General features: G+C 30.4%; 3 protein-coding genes across 5 annotated transcripts; all 3 read right to left on the reverse strand.

The window, feature by feature from the left end:
• Positions 1–160: 160 nt before the first annotated feature.
• Sms (spermine synthase) lies at positions 161–4,437 on the reverse strand. 3 transcript variants are annotated; one of them, XM_076894824.1, is made up of 9 exons: positions 4,291–4,437; positions 3,657–3,770; positions 3,202–3,494; positions 2,684–2,795; positions 1,379–1,501; positions 1,135–1,289; positions 958–1,047; positions 688–879; positions 161–563 (listed from the first exon to the last, which is right to left on the reverse strand). In XM_076894824.1, the coding sequence occupies exons 3-9, from the start codon at positions 3,481–3,483 to the stop codon at positions 402–404; spliced, it is 1,116 nt and encodes a 371-aa protein (XP_076750939.1). In that variant the 5' UTR covers positions 3,484–3,494; positions 3,657–3,770; positions 4,291–4,437; the 3' UTR covers positions 161–401. The 3 variants fall into 3 exon arrangements, with proteins under 3 accessions (XP_076750939.1, XP_076750938.1, XP_076750940.1); XM_076894823.1 differs by lacking the exon at positions 2,684–2,795 and adding an exon at positions 2,268–2,379 and having other exon boundaries at positions 4,291–4,436; XM_076894825.1 differs by lacking the exons at positions 3,202–3,494; positions 3,657–3,770; positions 4,291–4,437 and adding an exon at positions 3,068–3,139.
• A 337-nt stretch (positions 4,438–4,774) lies between these two features.
• Atu (Another transcription unit) lies at positions 4,775–7,315 on the reverse strand. The gene is made up of 7 exons (XM_076895539.1): positions 7,163–7,315; positions 6,795–7,089; positions 6,588–6,703; positions 6,109–6,503; positions 5,437–6,027; positions 5,103–5,304; positions 4,775–5,010 (listed from the first exon to the last, which is right to left on the reverse strand). The coding sequence occupies exons 1-7, from the start codon at positions 7,206–7,208 to the stop codon at positions 4,841–4,843; spliced, it is 1,815 nt and encodes a 604-aa protein (XP_076751654.1). The 5' UTR covers positions 7,209–7,315; the 3' UTR covers positions 4,775–4,840.
• An 877-nt stretch (positions 7,316–8,192) lies between these two features.
• On the reverse strand, positions 8,193–14,457 carry LOC143423710 (chitin synthase chs-2). The gene is made up of 19 exons (XM_076895217.1): positions 14,316–14,457; positions 13,909–14,147; positions 13,495–13,791; positions 13,201–13,422; positions 12,787–13,104; positions 12,294–12,715; positions 11,973–12,219; positions 11,605–11,879; positions 11,308–11,518; positions 10,962–11,209; positions 10,669–10,861; positions 10,438–10,592; positions 10,018–10,317; positions 9,742–9,944; positions 9,353–9,659; positions 9,098–9,271; positions 8,843–9,010; positions 8,537–8,771; positions 8,193–8,468 (listed from the first exon to the last, which is right to left on the reverse strand). Exons 1-19 carry the CDS (start codon positions 14,417–14,419, stop codon positions 8,281–8,283), a joined length of 4,506 nt encoding a protein of 1,501 aa, XP_076751332.1. The 5' UTR covers positions 14,420–14,457; the 3' UTR covers positions 8,193–8,280.
• Between the last annotated feature and the right edge of the window lie 473 nt (positions 14,458–14,930).

A 14,930-nucleotide genomic window follows, 5' to 3' on the forward strand; every position in this document is an offset into this window, starting at 1 on the left:
TGTATCAGTGTATATGTGTGATTAAAATTTTATGTAATTCTAACTCTGTTTTATTAAAGTTATTCGTACAGTAATTTATATGTATTGCTTTTTCTGAATTTACTTGTAATGAACTAATGGGTAACTTAGTTTGATTATTGACAGTTAGTAGAAAAAATAATTGTGCACCTTTGTATAGTTTATTAGTTACTAAACAATTAAATAAATACAGATAACCACCACCTTTTGTATGTACAGACGCCAGCGTAGTAGTGTCAATTGGGATTTCATGTCCAGCACCGGGATCGTTTCTTTCATGAATCGATTTGTTAACAAAAAATCTGCGACTAGGGTCGAATCTGGGTCATAAGGGAGAAAGTGAATTGTGAATATACCTCCCGTGAAACCCCGGCGTGCTAGGTTTAACCCATCATTATATCCAAAATTTTTACTTGGTAGAAAACCCAATCTTCGAAGAATGAAGGTACAAAAGCACTATCTTTGGTAAATGTTACGGGTACGCAAAGATCGGAAAGAACTTCTTCATACATCTCAAGTGATTGTGGACAAGATGCTCCATTTCCCTATAAAACAAAACAAAAAACTATTTTCAAAGTGAATAGTAATTTTTCTTTGAAATTTTACAATGATACAAACAAATGAAGTAAGAAATTGTTATCAAAAATTCTTCAGCATTTTCTTACATACATGAGTCATATATTTTCCTGTAGGCTTTAGAACTTTCATTGAAGAGTTCAGGATTAATCTCATGAAATCCCATGCATCTCCATGTGGAGTGGGACTAATTGGTATGTCTGTAAGGTCACCGAAGACATAATCAAATTGTCTGCCTTCTTCGATCATATGTGCCAAAGTTTTTGCACAATCCCCAACAATAATCTACATAATTTCCAAGTTCTTCATTATTTTGGTAATTTGTAATTATGCGAAAATTAATCTTACTTTTATAAAATTTACCTCATAATTTTCTCCCTTTCTTTTATCTAGGCAATCCCCACATATGCTTCTCATATGTTGGCTACACGCTTTTATTACGACATCATCAATCTAAAATATAAAACAAATTTTGTAGCAAAACCATTTCTTAGTATATATTGCAATTTTTTTGGTTTTCATATTGTTAGTTCAACATACTTCTAGCATGGTAACAAATTTTGGTTTTTCTTTAAGCAATTCCCAAAGTAAACCACCATCTCCTCCCCCTAAAATAACTATTTCTTTTCCTGTATAATTTTCTTTTCCACGTTGCATTAGAGTTTCTGTATATATCAGATCTGCTTCAGATATATCTAAAAATCACCAAATTTAGTTTCATACATTTTCTGATTTTAGATACGGCTCCAAATTTTTTTGGAAATATAAAATTCTTTCTCCTTACTTTGTAATTCATCAAGAACCAACAAATTTCCTAGTGATTTTGAATGGACAATTTGCACTTTTTGATAAGGGGAGCGTGCCTCAAATACCAACTTATCTATGTCATATTCAAGTAGTCTGTCATCTTTAAAAAAGAAACAATTTTTATTGAAATACTGAAAATTTACACGATTTAAATAACCGCATGAAAAAGCATTTAATAGATACATGCGATGCAAAAGCACAAATCTGTAGAAAGAAAAAAATCTTACATTAAAAATAAAATTAAGAATGAAAATATTGCACATGTAGGAGTTTCATACATGGATCACTAAGTCTATTATATTATTTATATCTATCAATCTTATATATATTTGATATAGCTTAAAAATTAGAAAACATAATTATCATTTGCTCTTAATGTACTTTTAAGAGAAGTAGTAGTTTCTCACTGAATTATAGCTTTCACAGTTATTGAAGGCTGTAAATCTGATTTGTATAATTTTTTGTACTTGTATCCTCATTTTAATAACTCATATATAGATATTACATACTGCAATAACAGAACTGATCAAGCAAAGAAGGCAAAATAGTATACATGATGTTTTTTATTTAAAGAGGAAATGAAAAATGATGTATGCGAAACTGGAAGCAAATACTGGAAGCGAAATGAGGCAGAAATTGAGACGAACCATGTACCGTTTTAGTAATTATGAAGCAATAAACATTGATATATCTTCCGCGCGATGAATAACAAATAGAATATTGAATAACAATAATATAAATCATGTATAACCGTGGAAATGAATTAGAAGCATTTTTCGTTAACGACGCATGATTAAATGAAAAGTTTTGGCGGACATAAAATATGCCGCTCATACCGTAAACAGAATAATAAATAAAAAACTCACCGGCGGTAGGAAAGTATCTCTCAAAAGGTCCGCCGCGTTTAATTGGTGTAAGCGAGTGCGAACGCGTAGAGGCTGCTGCCGCCTGCAACGCCGTCTCCAATTCTCTGGCCAACTAAAGGTGGCCGCGATAAGCGAACCGACGAATAAAAAAAAAACAGAAACTATCTTGTTAAACCAATCGTAACAACTCTCCCTTTACGTATGAATCAAGAGTCATTTTGGTATCCCTTTTGCGGAAAAATTAAAACGAAACAACAGGGGGAGGGGCAGGGGGAAGTTCGCAAAGTACACGACGACCGAAAAAAGTAATCGATCGGAGCTCTTGGCATTTTAGAGTGCAACGGAAACGATTCGCAAATTTGTAAGGTGCTATAGATAACTAAAATATTGGAACTAATTGGGGAAGTGGTTTCTACCTGATAGTGTCAGATAGAGGTCATATATGGTTCCTCGCCTTATTGGTGGCAGGCGCTTGCTGCGTTGGCTGTTCAGAGCCATCGCAACGTCCGCTTCCAGGTATCGCCACTGCTACAAGGTCCTCTTTGTTACGCGTGTTTCTTCCGCATATAGTAAAATTTTTACTTATTTATATAATAGTATTTCATCAAAGGATGATCTACAATACATCTATCTTGCAACTTGTACGTTCAGCGGCAAAAAAACGGGCAACGAAAAATACTCGCGAATTGGTTTAGCAAATATGACTTCGCATTTTCATAGTCTTTTTAGATTTTGTTTAAAACGTTTTAGAACATACCATATTTATGGTATATCATTAATTCATATGTAACAAGATGTACCTTGTAATGACCCCATGTTTGAGAGATACAAAAGCTGATTTTGTATTTGATATCCATGAGAGGCAACTAAATATTGTGAAATTTGCAACTAGGTACTTGAAAATAATTATTGCAATTAATGTAAAGGACTGTACCTCAAAATCCAATAGCGCTTCCTCGTCATCCCTCTTATAATATTCAATATTAACAGTGATTAAGCCCTCAGTATATCCTCTGACAGTAATTAGACTACCTTGGGGACCTGTATACAAAACTAAAAAGCTTCCATCAATAATGGACTCAGTCAATGGCTTTAGATCATCAAAATGTTCTTGAAGAACATTGGCAATTGCCAATTTTAGGTTGGAACGTTTCTCTACATCGAGTATTACATCTGATGGAACTGTGAAGTCAAGAAGCACAGTGTGGGCAACCATTGTATATAAACCTGAAATAATTTTAATTGGTTATTAGTTCATGTTACTAAACATTATAAACAATCTTATAGAAAGTTAAACAGGCTACTTAATATTTTTGATACTTGTAAAATGCATTTCTATGTTTCAGTACAAAAATAAATGTAGATTAAGTGTCATTAAAGTATTAATACCTGTATATTAGGATGATATTTAGAAAATCAAGAAATTTTTTCCTTGCAATTCTTATATAAATCCTCAAATTGCATAAACATAAAATAATTTGTAGAAAATTTCTTAAACTCCTTCTACAAAACAGAAAATTTATAAGGTTATGTTGCAGCGCGTACAAAAAAAAAATAGGTTAAATCGTTTTAACCCAATAGTTCAATCACGAGCAATGAGTTAATTGACTTCTATTAACTTATCACTGACAACTTTTAATTGATTTCGAAATGTTTTAGATAAAATTAATGTTTAAAAAAATGTATAACTATTTTTTCAATGTTAAAAGAAACAGATTTCTCAACAAAAATAAATATTATGCTTAAATTAATAATTAAACAATAAAATGTAATGGTTACCAAAATACTTAATATACATGAGATTATGTCTCTAATCAACGTTGGATTAAAGGTATACGTAATTATGAAAGAAAAATTTAATTAATAAAACTATATTGTATATTTTACTTAAGTTTGAAAGTAGAAAAATAATATTTCTTAAATAGAGCTTAACATTTTCCATGCTCGTATGAATACTGGTAGGTGTAGTTAAGACATATTTATGTGATTAAGAAATGCTATATTAATATAAATAGAAATATACTCACAAATTAGTATACAATAATTCTCAATTGCTCTCAATAAGAGCAATAGTTCGTAAGATGAACTGCTTTCGAGATACAGATTACTGTTACGAACCAGTGCTACCAATTATTTGTGTAGAAAAGTTTCCAGATTAAATAAATCGTGAAAAAATTATGGAACAATTTAATAAAACAATTATACGATGATATTACTACCGACAAGATATTAGAATAGACTTAACATACATCTTATACAATTCTGTATCACGTGAACTCTCAAATACGTATTTTGAAAAAAATTAGTGGTTACCTGCGCCATCTATATTTTGAAGTGATGATCTTAAGAATCAGATTCAAAATCTAACATTTGAAATTGATAAAATTATGCAAAAGCAAAGATATTAAGATATTGTGCTTTATTCTTTTCCTTTGATGATCAGACTGATTCTCAGTCAGAATATATGTTAAGAATATTTTACAGAAAGGGGAAGATAATATTCGAAAAACGGGAATACTATTTTATTAATTTATATTACAAAATCAGTGTATTTTAATAACAGTATTATTACTTCAGTCGCTAGCATTATCGCCCTGATTGTCATCTTCTCTTCCACTTTCCGAAGCACTTCCAGAATTTGATTCCTCATCCGAATCTTTAAGAACTTTTCCTTTAATGTTCTTCTTCGGTCTTAACGTTTCAAAGTCTGAGCCCTCTTCATCTGATGAATATATATTTGATGCTAAAAATGTAAAAGTAAATAATTTTTAATCAATGACCTATACAAGTAGTTTATTTTCGTGTATTCAGGTAATCTAAGTATAAGTTGTGTACCTTTAACAGGAGTGTTTATTCCTTTCTTATATTTGTTTTTGATTGCTGCAAGGGAAATAGCACCTTCGTCATCTGAGCCGTCATCGTGATAAGTGTCACCGCCATAACCACCGACAGCTCGTCCAGTAGTTCCTCTACCTGCAGTGCTCTTTTTTGTTTTACTTTGAACTCGTATTGCCATACGTAATTTCTCTTCTTCTTTCTAAACATAATTATAATAAATAATTAGTAAATTCAAATGCGAACTGAAAAAGTTATCTTTGCAATACACCAAAGAACCTGTAACGAAAATCGTAAACAAACTTTTACAAGACAAAACTTAAATATAACTTACCTTAATCATCTCATATCTATTTTGATCTGGATTGGTTCCTACTTGCGATAATACTTTTATACCGGATGTTTTTTGCGATCTATCCGCCAAAGACATTGTCATCTTTCTATGAGTGAAAGATTCTGTAGAATGTGGACGGAATGTTAGTTTAGTTCTAAACACCGCCTGACCTTGAAGACCAGTTCCTTGGCGGATATAAAGGTGATTGTGATCACCCTGAAGTGGCTGTTTATATACGTCAAAGATTTCGGAACCCAGATGTAGAGACATGCTGCCATCAGACCATTTTACAAACCTGGCATTGCTTTCTTTAACAACTTTACCATGATCATCAAAGGTTTCTTTCCAGCGAAGAGTATTTTCAACTTTTAACTTCAACCTAGCCCGCCCTTCTTCGTCTAAAGTTTCTTCTTCGTCAATTTCATCTTCATACGTTTCTGTATCGAATGGCCGCGTTTCTACTGAAAGGAAATTTGGAAGTTTTACGAAATGTATTTCCCGACCTAAATCGGTGGTGATTTTTGGAATTTCTACATCAATTCTTGTCTCTGGCGGAGGTTCTGGTTCTTCTTCCTTTTCTTTTTCCACATCCTAAAACCAGTATGTTATAAATACCTTTATCTGTGGAGAATTTGTTTATTAATAAAAGTGACTATAATATGGTATGCATACATCTTCAATAACTGCCTGACTAGGACCTTCGCCACCACTATCGGATCTGTCCGGGCTTCTACTCCTACTTCTATTTTTACTTCTGCTTTTACTTCTGCTTCTGCTTCTGCTTCTGCTTCTACTTCTGCTTCTACTTCTACTCTTGCTACGACTCTTTTCCCTTTTCTCATCTTCCTTATCTTTTTCATCATCTGTACTAATATCACTAGCATCTCCAAACAGAGCATCTGCTGTTGGTGCTAGACCTTGTTTATCTACTGATTCACTTTCTGACTCTGAATCAATTAATGCTTTCGCTCTTTTTATACCACTCTCTGCTTCTGAAGCAGATCCGCTATTATCTTCTTTGTGAGCTGGACTCCGCTCTCTGTCACTATCATTCGATTTTATACTACCTACAGTATAATAACACAAGCAATGTTTAATTAATTATTTGAGCAAAATATTTTGAGTTCCATATTTTTCTTTTTTCTACAAACCTCCTGTCTTCAGGGACCTTTCAGAACCATTATCATCTTTAATTTTTTCAGGACTTTCTAACTTTTGCTCAGAATTTAGTGGTTCATTTCTTGCAGAATTAGGAGAATTTACCGTTCTAAAAATATGAATATATACAATTGTTTCATTATAGTAAATGACAAAATGGAAATGTTATTAACTATAAAAAATTATTCGATACAACTGACTTTGGGCTATCATTTTCGGATTTGTCAAAGCTAGATTTCTCATTATGCGTAGAACCAACGCTTGAATGTCTAGAATCTGATCTAGTTGGAGATGGGCTTTTGGAATTTTGTCTAGAGTTTACTTTTTCATCCGCAGATTGGCTGCTAGATCTAGAAGACCTTCCGCTAACATTGGAAGCTGGAGCCTGATTTTCATCATCAGAATTTCTGTCGCGTGTAGAATCTGCAGCATTAGAGTTGGGTGTTCCACTACGACTTGATCTAGAAGATCCTGATTGATTATCCAAGTCAGAACCTAAAAAGAATTTATTTTCAACATATTGGTTTTCAAAGAATGTTTACTAAACAAGATATTGTTAGATTTTTACCTGAATCCCAACTGGAATCATGTTGATTTTTCTTAAGTGGTGACATGTGGGTAAGTTCTTTTATTACCTTAAAAGTTATTTAAAAAACACACACCAAAGACATGACTTCTGTATATTTCATGCATTTAATAGATTAAACAGTAACTCAAAAGAGTTGAACCAGTTCGATAGAACCAGTGTGCAAAATATTTGAGTACTATAAAAGTTACTATAAAAAGTGTTGTAAAGTGGAATTATAGGGATTTCTCAGTGGAAAATGATTGCATAAAGCATGGACTATGATCAGGCATGCTATGTTTCAATGATGTGCTCTTACTGTGACAAAGTTGTGTGGCCGGCATGTATATTTCAATAGTTTTATTGTAATTTATTGTACATTTTATAAGTTGCATTGTAATTTCTTGTATTTTTCAGTAGTTTTACTTTAATTTCTTGTATATTTCAGTAATTTTACTTTAATTTCTTGTATATTTCCCGCTTTAGAGGTAAGAGAGAGAAAGATATATAAAAAAGCTATAAGAAAGAGTGAGACAGATGTTACCTACTCTACTCAAGGACCCGTGGCGCCATCTCTGTGAAAAGTGCTCAAACTGGTCGCACATCGTTATCGACAGCGAAGTAAACTACTCAAGAACTACTAGCGCCATCTCTGCGGGAAGTACTGAAACTAATTACCGACTAGTTTCAGCACTCCTCCAACAGATGGCGTTAGTTTCGCAGTAGTTCACTTCGCTGTCGATAACGATGTGCGACCAGTTTGAGCACTTTTCACAGAGATGGCGCCACGGGTTCTTGAGTAGGGTAGGTAACAACTGTCTCACTCTTTCTTATAGCTTTCTTATATATCTTTCTCTCTTTTATCTCTAAAGCGGAAAATATACAATTGGATAAAACTACTGAGATAAACACGAAATTATAATAAAACTATAGTAATATGTACAATAAATTACAATAAAACTAGTAAAATAAACAATAGATTGCAGTGGGAAGTGGGAAATGTACAAAAAATTGCAATATGTATACATATATAGAGGTCTTCTTTTCATTTTTTAGTTTAATATAAATACATAATATATAAATGAATAAGATTAAGATAGTGTGTATGTTGTTACTTATATTTACTTGTCATTGTCATTTAGAAATGCTGGATTATTATATGCATGATTTGCTGAGCCATTAACCTGTGTAATAGTGTGTATATTTTGAGATTGCATTTTATTATGTTCTGCCAAGATATTTGAACGACGTCTTTCGAATGCCTCCATTGTACCTTTTGGTATCCTTGAAGATATTGTTCTAGAAAATCCTGAAATGATATAGAAATATGATACATACTATAATACACAAAAATCTACTATATATGAGCATAAATACCAGATGTATTAGGTTCTTGTAGCTGCCTACGAAAAAGTACTTCTAAATTGGAAGACATCTTTGGTGTATTTTGTATATCTTGTATTAGTTCTCGAACAGTTTTACGTTTACCTGAAGAGTATGTAATATTGTTCTTTGAACTAAATATTGTCTGATTTTCTATTGTATTTTGAAGACCTTCAGCTATATTTTTTGCATGTGTATTAGTAATTAAGTCATCTGATGCATATTCCCCCTAAAGAAAAAAGTTAAAAAGTATTATTATGAAATATAAGAAACGAAGATTAGTAAGAATTATCCTTTTACCTTATTCAAACAGGGTAGCTTTAATTTGACATTAGCCAGTACATGAGTAAACGTATTCAACCTATGGTTTAACATAGCTAAGAATTGAATGAGTAAAATGAAAACAAATGCAACAATGAAGAGACATCCAATTGGTTCTAAATACATATATTTTTTGTATATATGTATCTGAAAAAATTATTCATTAAAGTTACATTAATTGAAAGTGATACTTTTAACAAATATCACCTTTTATATCAAGAGAATGTTACATACTTCATAATCGTCAACATAAGTAATATTATATTCGATAGAAAAAGGCCATTGGAGATGCAAAATACCTTTGTTCATTTGTAATAAGAAAATTGCTACTATGAACAGCGCATTTATTATAAAGAATTTTAAAAGACATTCATCACGTATATGTATTAAACCTTTGGCAATTTTTTGCTGTAACAAAATTGAATGTTTTATAAAAATTTTCAATGAATTTTTAGATTTTAATAATTTATTCTTTTTTATAAATCATACTTGTTTTTCCATGTCATTTTCGATAGGGTGCAAATATAGTTTAATCAATTGTTTCCAAAATCCTTCCTCTGCGTAAGAAAGAAAATCTATTTTTCCATCTTTCAAACGCTCATCTTGAATCCAATAAGGGTTTATTAAGTAATTTGTACCGTCTTGATAATTATCAGTAGAGATCTGTTCTGCAATTTCAATTTCAGAATCTCTAGCCGTATCCGAGTGCTCAATAACTTGTACACTATATGTTTTACTTTGGCTACTATTTTTATCATCTATGTTATCTTTCGATATATTGTTGGCCTCAATTTTACTAAAATTTCAAATTTTGGTACAATATATTCGTTATTCCAATTAATGCAATTATTGTACTATTTATCTTAGTAATTTAATACCTTTCTATCTGTTTTAAACGAAGATTGATTTCGTTTATAGAATTATAAATGGACTGTAAATACTCTTCTTCTGCTTCTGAAATTTTGCATATGCAAGAAGTACATTTAAATAAATTGAATGAAGATAATTTTGTCCACATATTCTCAGTAGTTTCATCATGTTGTTCAGCTCGTGATTTGTTCATGCTTTGTTTTCCTGGTAACTAAATAAAAATAGAGATAAATGAAGAGAAATATTAAAAAAATAATAATATCATTTTTTTGGTAACATTATACTTGTCTCTGTGATTTTGTTTCTCTAGTTCCCCATGTAATATTATGTAAATTAAAAATAGAGAAAATGATGAGTAACATATACATTGATGGCACAGTAATATAATAAACAATTCCATTGGGTAAACATGATATTTCTTGAGGATGCACAAATGCTGTTGCTACAAATTGACCAACCACAATAAAAAATAAGAGAGCATTGGGTGCAATAAAACCATCTGATGCTATTTGAAGCACTATTCCAACTAGCACAACCATCATTACTAAACAATATATGATTGTGATAACTTCAGCTGTTATGAGCTGTAAAAATATTAATTGAAATATATAATTTGGTTCTATAAATAACTGTTAGCTTTACATGAATGACATACTTCTTATTTATAAAAAGTATATATAATGCATAAGTATAAATGTAATTACCTGCATGCGTACTTTGCAAAAAGAACATACTAAAATGAAAATAACAATTGGAATTGAGTTAATCCAAAAACTCAACCAATTATCTAGTTGAAAAGAAGTTTGAAATGCTCCAACCATCATTAAATAGATGAAAGATGGCCCTATAATTGTGCTTCCTTCAAAAAGTAATATAATTAATACTTAAACATATATAAATATTTTCCAAACATTTGGATATTAAAGATAAATTACCTGTTAAAATCCATTGATAAGCTATGTAAAGCCATGAAATATTGTCATTTAATTTTCTGGTCTCGCTTGAGGTACCCAATAAATCAAAAATATTTGCCATAGTTGATGGGATCCATCGCCGACGTTGAATGTAGAACTCTTTGAATGATTCTGGTGCATGTGTGTAAGCATCACTAGCTGCACAATATGCTACCTAATTGAAATTAAACAAATGAAGAGAAATGATCAAAAAACAATATTTTCTCACTTCTTGCAAGAATAATATATTTCTATTACAATTGAAATTGTCTTACTCTACATCCAGCTTGTAAAATTAATGTACAAAGCCACCGATCTTCTCCTTGATCATACTGAATATAATGTTTGGGTTCAGTTGACTTTGTTGCATATTTAGCTATAACATTATGTTGCATTAAAGCTTTAGCTCTGAAAAGAGAAAAGCAGCCAGGACTGCAGAGAACAGAACCTATTGTATGTTCGGTTGCCTTTTGAAGCCAATGTCCTATAGCATATTCAAATTTTTGAAACCAAATCATTGGACCTATATGTGAAAATAAATTTTATAAACTTTAATATTGATTCAGAAGAAATGATAGTAATACACTTTTACATATTATGCATAAATATTTATAAAGATACCTTTCCCTATAGGATGTATTCTTCCACAAGCTGCACCTAATTCTTTATCTTTTTTCATTAAATCTATCAATGCTTTAACAGCTTTTGGGCGAAAGTCAACATCTCCATCTAATGTTAAAATATAGGTATTTTCTGCTATAAGTTCCTTAGCATCAACATCTATTGATGAACCCATTAATCGATAACCAAGAAGATAATACATGTACATGACCTAAAATAGTACAATAATTAATTTGAAACAAAGAAAAAAAAATTTCTTATATCCATTAATAATGATATCAGTAATATTAAATACACCTGACTCCATCGTTTTCTGTGTCTAATTTTATTTTTATCTTTAAGGTGTACAGTCAAACATGTCTTTCCAGGTAAATTCCAAATTAGTTGACCACCATAAGGTGTTGGACATTTAATTGGTGGTAAATCAAGTATTCCAAGACTTTTTATATTTTCCTGCATTGTTTCTATAAACGTTAGTACATATCTATTTATATGCGTTTCATTCTCGTTATGATCACAAGATTCTATGCAACCGTACATACAGCAAAATGCATCATCAAAGATTACATGTGCTAAAACATTCATTATATAACATTTATTCAATATCTTAAACATACTAAAATTCAAGAATCTGAATAAATTTTTATCATGAATATGTTATTTACTTTCAAGTTTATAGTAATCTTTGATATAAATTTTATAGTATTCCTGTGTAACTTTCATAGCACATTGATCTTTATCTAGTCTTAGGATACTTCCAATTAGTTGGTTCATTTCTTCTTTATCTTCATGCCACATTGTTGCACAAGCATAAATTTGAGTAATACAACTATTTCTTTTACTATTTACAATATTTCTAGAAAATGTTGATGAAGAATTACTGTAATTTTGTATATTTTTCGAGCTGATAGTCTAAAATAAAAATTACATTTTTAAATTAATAGTTAAAACATTTTTATTGAAAAAAATATAAAATAAACTAAAACCTCGAATTCAGTAATAGAATTTGAATCATCTTCCCTGACAACATGATAATTCTCATGTCTTCTCTTATTTAATCCCAAGAATTGATCAATCAGAAATGAATCATAGCTAGAATTATAAAAAATTTTTTCCACGGGAGCAAGTCTATCATTCTCACCAAGCCAGATTTGCACTGTAATCCACATTTGTGACAACCACCCTACTATCCAGCACCAAATGCGCCAACTTAAAAGAAACTCTTTAATAGTGTTATAATTGGGTGCATTTAAAAATAAATAATCTGGCATTAAATCATGAAGAGCACATGATTGTTCTTCTCTTACAATACAAAATGTCATGATTAACAAAACTGTTCCTGGAGTAACTAAACTCATGGGAAGAGCAAAGCCAAATTTATGCATTTGAGTTTGGTATGCAAATTTAGCTGTAAGGATATTAAATGATTTTTATATGTCTCAAATATTTATATTGTACATATATAAATTTATGTCTCACCTGCTTTATATGTAAAAAAGGCAAAGAATGCTTGTATCAAAAAACTATAAAAAGGTACAGAAGTATCCGTAATAGTATCTATAATAACACTTTCAAGCTCAAAGTTTGTTTGTTGCCTTGACATTTTAATTAATTCTACATAATATTCATTCTCCCACATAAGTTTAAAAAATTCTTGTATTTCAATTTCCTTAAAATATGAAATTACAATAGCACTTGAAATGAAAATTAAGCATCTCCAGAATGCTACATATCCCTGTAATACATTGCTGTTGTCCATCAAATCTGTTTTACTTCTCGCTAGGAAATTAAGAAATCCTACACACACACACACACACACAAAAGATTACAAATTTTATTTAAAAAATAATAGAAAATTTAAGAAATAACCATGATATAAAAATATCTAATTACCACAGCAATTAGTGTAATCTACGTAATTACACCACCAGCGACAAGAGGACAATAATAGTGCTATTAGAAGGATCCATATTAGGGGATCTTGTGTATAATTTACAAAAAGTTGCAAAATCACTCCTGAACCTTGGGCAATTAGTGCTATAATATTACAAACTAGCACTAACATAAACATGGTAGTCTTTACACTTGTATATTTTTGATACTGAGTAAATAAATCTGTAATAAAGGTATGATGTTATTAAGTACTTTTTCATTTTTGCAAATCAATTTATATACAAATTTACATACTTAGTAAAGTAGGAATGAAACAAACACAGCTAGAAATTGCTGCAGCATCTATGGAATTAAGATTTGGAAGGCTGTAGAAAGTTAATAATGCTATACCTATTGGATGAAATGTTTCCAAAATAAAAAGAATCGCAGTGCTTTGCTTTCTAGGTAATTTTACTTTTTTTTTGAAAAGAAAATACCATATTGCACGAGATATGGTCAAACACTCTGGTATAAGGAACATAAAAATAATGTACCATGTCCATATTATTTTACCTTTTTTAGTCATTCTGGCTATCATGTTTTTATCATATTCTGCAGTGATAAATATTATTATAAGTAACATAATTCTTTAAGAAGTTTATTTATAGTTAACAATTTTTAGTACTGAGATGCAATTAATAAAGATAAATAACAACATTTATAAATTACCTGAATAATAATTGCAAAATGGTATAGATTTTCCATCTTTAAGCTGCGATATAGCAAAAAATACTACAAATTTAGCAATTAAACCGCTACAGAGGACAGTGCAGAAAAGAATACCATATACAAGTACTTTAATAATGCGTATAGAAACATTGAACCATTTTTTATTTTGCATAGATGCACTTTCTTTTTTCAAAGGGAAATATTTAAATGCATCCCAAGGTAGAATTTCTTTTGGAAGCCTAAGATGGAATAAGTAAGTTTCAGTTAAGTAATTGTTATTTTTCAAAACTTTGATTTCAAGTATTTATAATACAAATTATTTCAAGCAGTTAAAACTTGTAAATATACGTTCATACTATATATAAAATCGAATAATCGAGAATTATGAAATAAGTAAATTTTCTTACGAATTTTGCGAGATGTTATCATCTTCAATTTCAGAACAATTATCCTCACAATTTCGAAAATCAATAATTGAAGTATTTAAACTATCTACTTCTATCTTTAACATGCTGAAAGAGGAATACGTTACTGATAACTTTAGTCATTTCTGTGTCACCTATTGCCGAAATTTTCATCGATATGTGGAGCATATTGATAAAATTGATAAGATTTCAAATTTGTTAGAGGTATTAGTGTCCACATCGTCTGCTACCTCTATACATAGTTATGATAATACATTTCTTTCTAAGAACTTTTACTCCTTTATTAAAAAATCATTTTTTATATAAGTAGTAGATATTTTACATAAATTACATGAAAATAGATGAATAAATGTTAATCAAACATGTTAATTGAAAAGACACTCATCGATTGTATTCATTTTAAAGCCGTAATAATATTTTCATTCATCACTTGTTTTATTGAACAGTATGTGTATACTGGAGAGAGAAAGAGAGAAAGAGAGAGAGAGAGAAAGACAGAGAAATTCTTCATTGTATATACCAAATTTTTAAAATACTTTTATTATATTACTGATATTTTTTGCTCTCCTCAATTTATCTTCCATAGTTAACAATTAA

The sequence above is a fragment of the Xylocopa sonorina genome, chromosome 5 (assembly GCF_050948175.1).
Source record: "Xylocopa sonorina isolate GNS202 chromosome 5, iyXylSono1_principal, whole genome shotgun sequence".
NCBI lineage: Eukaryota > Metazoa > Arthropoda > Insecta > Hymenoptera > Apidae > Xylocopa > Xylocopa sonorina.

What these genes read in the sequence shown, in the direction of transcription:
- LOC143423710 (XM_076895217.1), bottom strand. Translation starts at nt 14,419, where the DNA reads ATGTTAAAGATAGAAGTAGATAGTTTAAATACTTCAATTATTGATTTT. An exon ending in TTTTACAAGCTGGATGTAGA is followed by an intron (nt 10,862 to 10,961) that starts GTAAGACAATTT and finishes AATTTCAATTAG; the next exon opens with GTAGCATATTGTGCAGCTAG. An exon ending in TTTGCAAAGTACGCATGCAG is followed by an intron (nt 10,318 to 10,437) that starts GTAATTACATTT and finishes ATATTTTTACAG; the next exon opens with CTCATAACAGCTGAAGTTAT.
- Sms (XM_076894824.1), bottom strand. Translation starts at nt 3,483, where the DNA reads ATGGTTGCCCACACTGTGCTTCTTGACTTCACAGTTCCATCAGATGTA. An exon ending in CCTCTATCTGACACTATCAG is followed by an intron (nt 1,502 to 2,683) that starts GTAGAAACCACT and finishes TCTTTTTTAAAG; the next exon opens with ATGACAGACTACTTGAATAT. An exon ending in AATTTGTTACCATGCTAGAA is followed by an intron (nt 1,048 to 1,134) that starts GTATGTTGAACT and finishes TTTATATTTTAG; the next exon opens with ATTGATGATGTCGTAATAAA.
- Atu (XM_076895539.1), bottom strand. Translation starts at nt 7,208, where the DNA reads ATGTCACCACTTAAGAAAAATCAACATGATTCCAGTTGGGATTCAG. An exon ending in TGATTCCAGTTGGGATTCAG is followed by an intron (nt 7,090 to 7,162) that starts GTAAAAATCTAA and finishes AATTCTTTTTAG; the next exon opens with GTTCTGACTTGGATAATCAA. An exon ending in AATAAACACTCCTGTTAAAG is followed by an intron (nt 5,011 to 5,102) that starts GTACACAACTTA and finishes TTACATTTTTAG; the next exon opens with CATCAAATATATATTCATCA.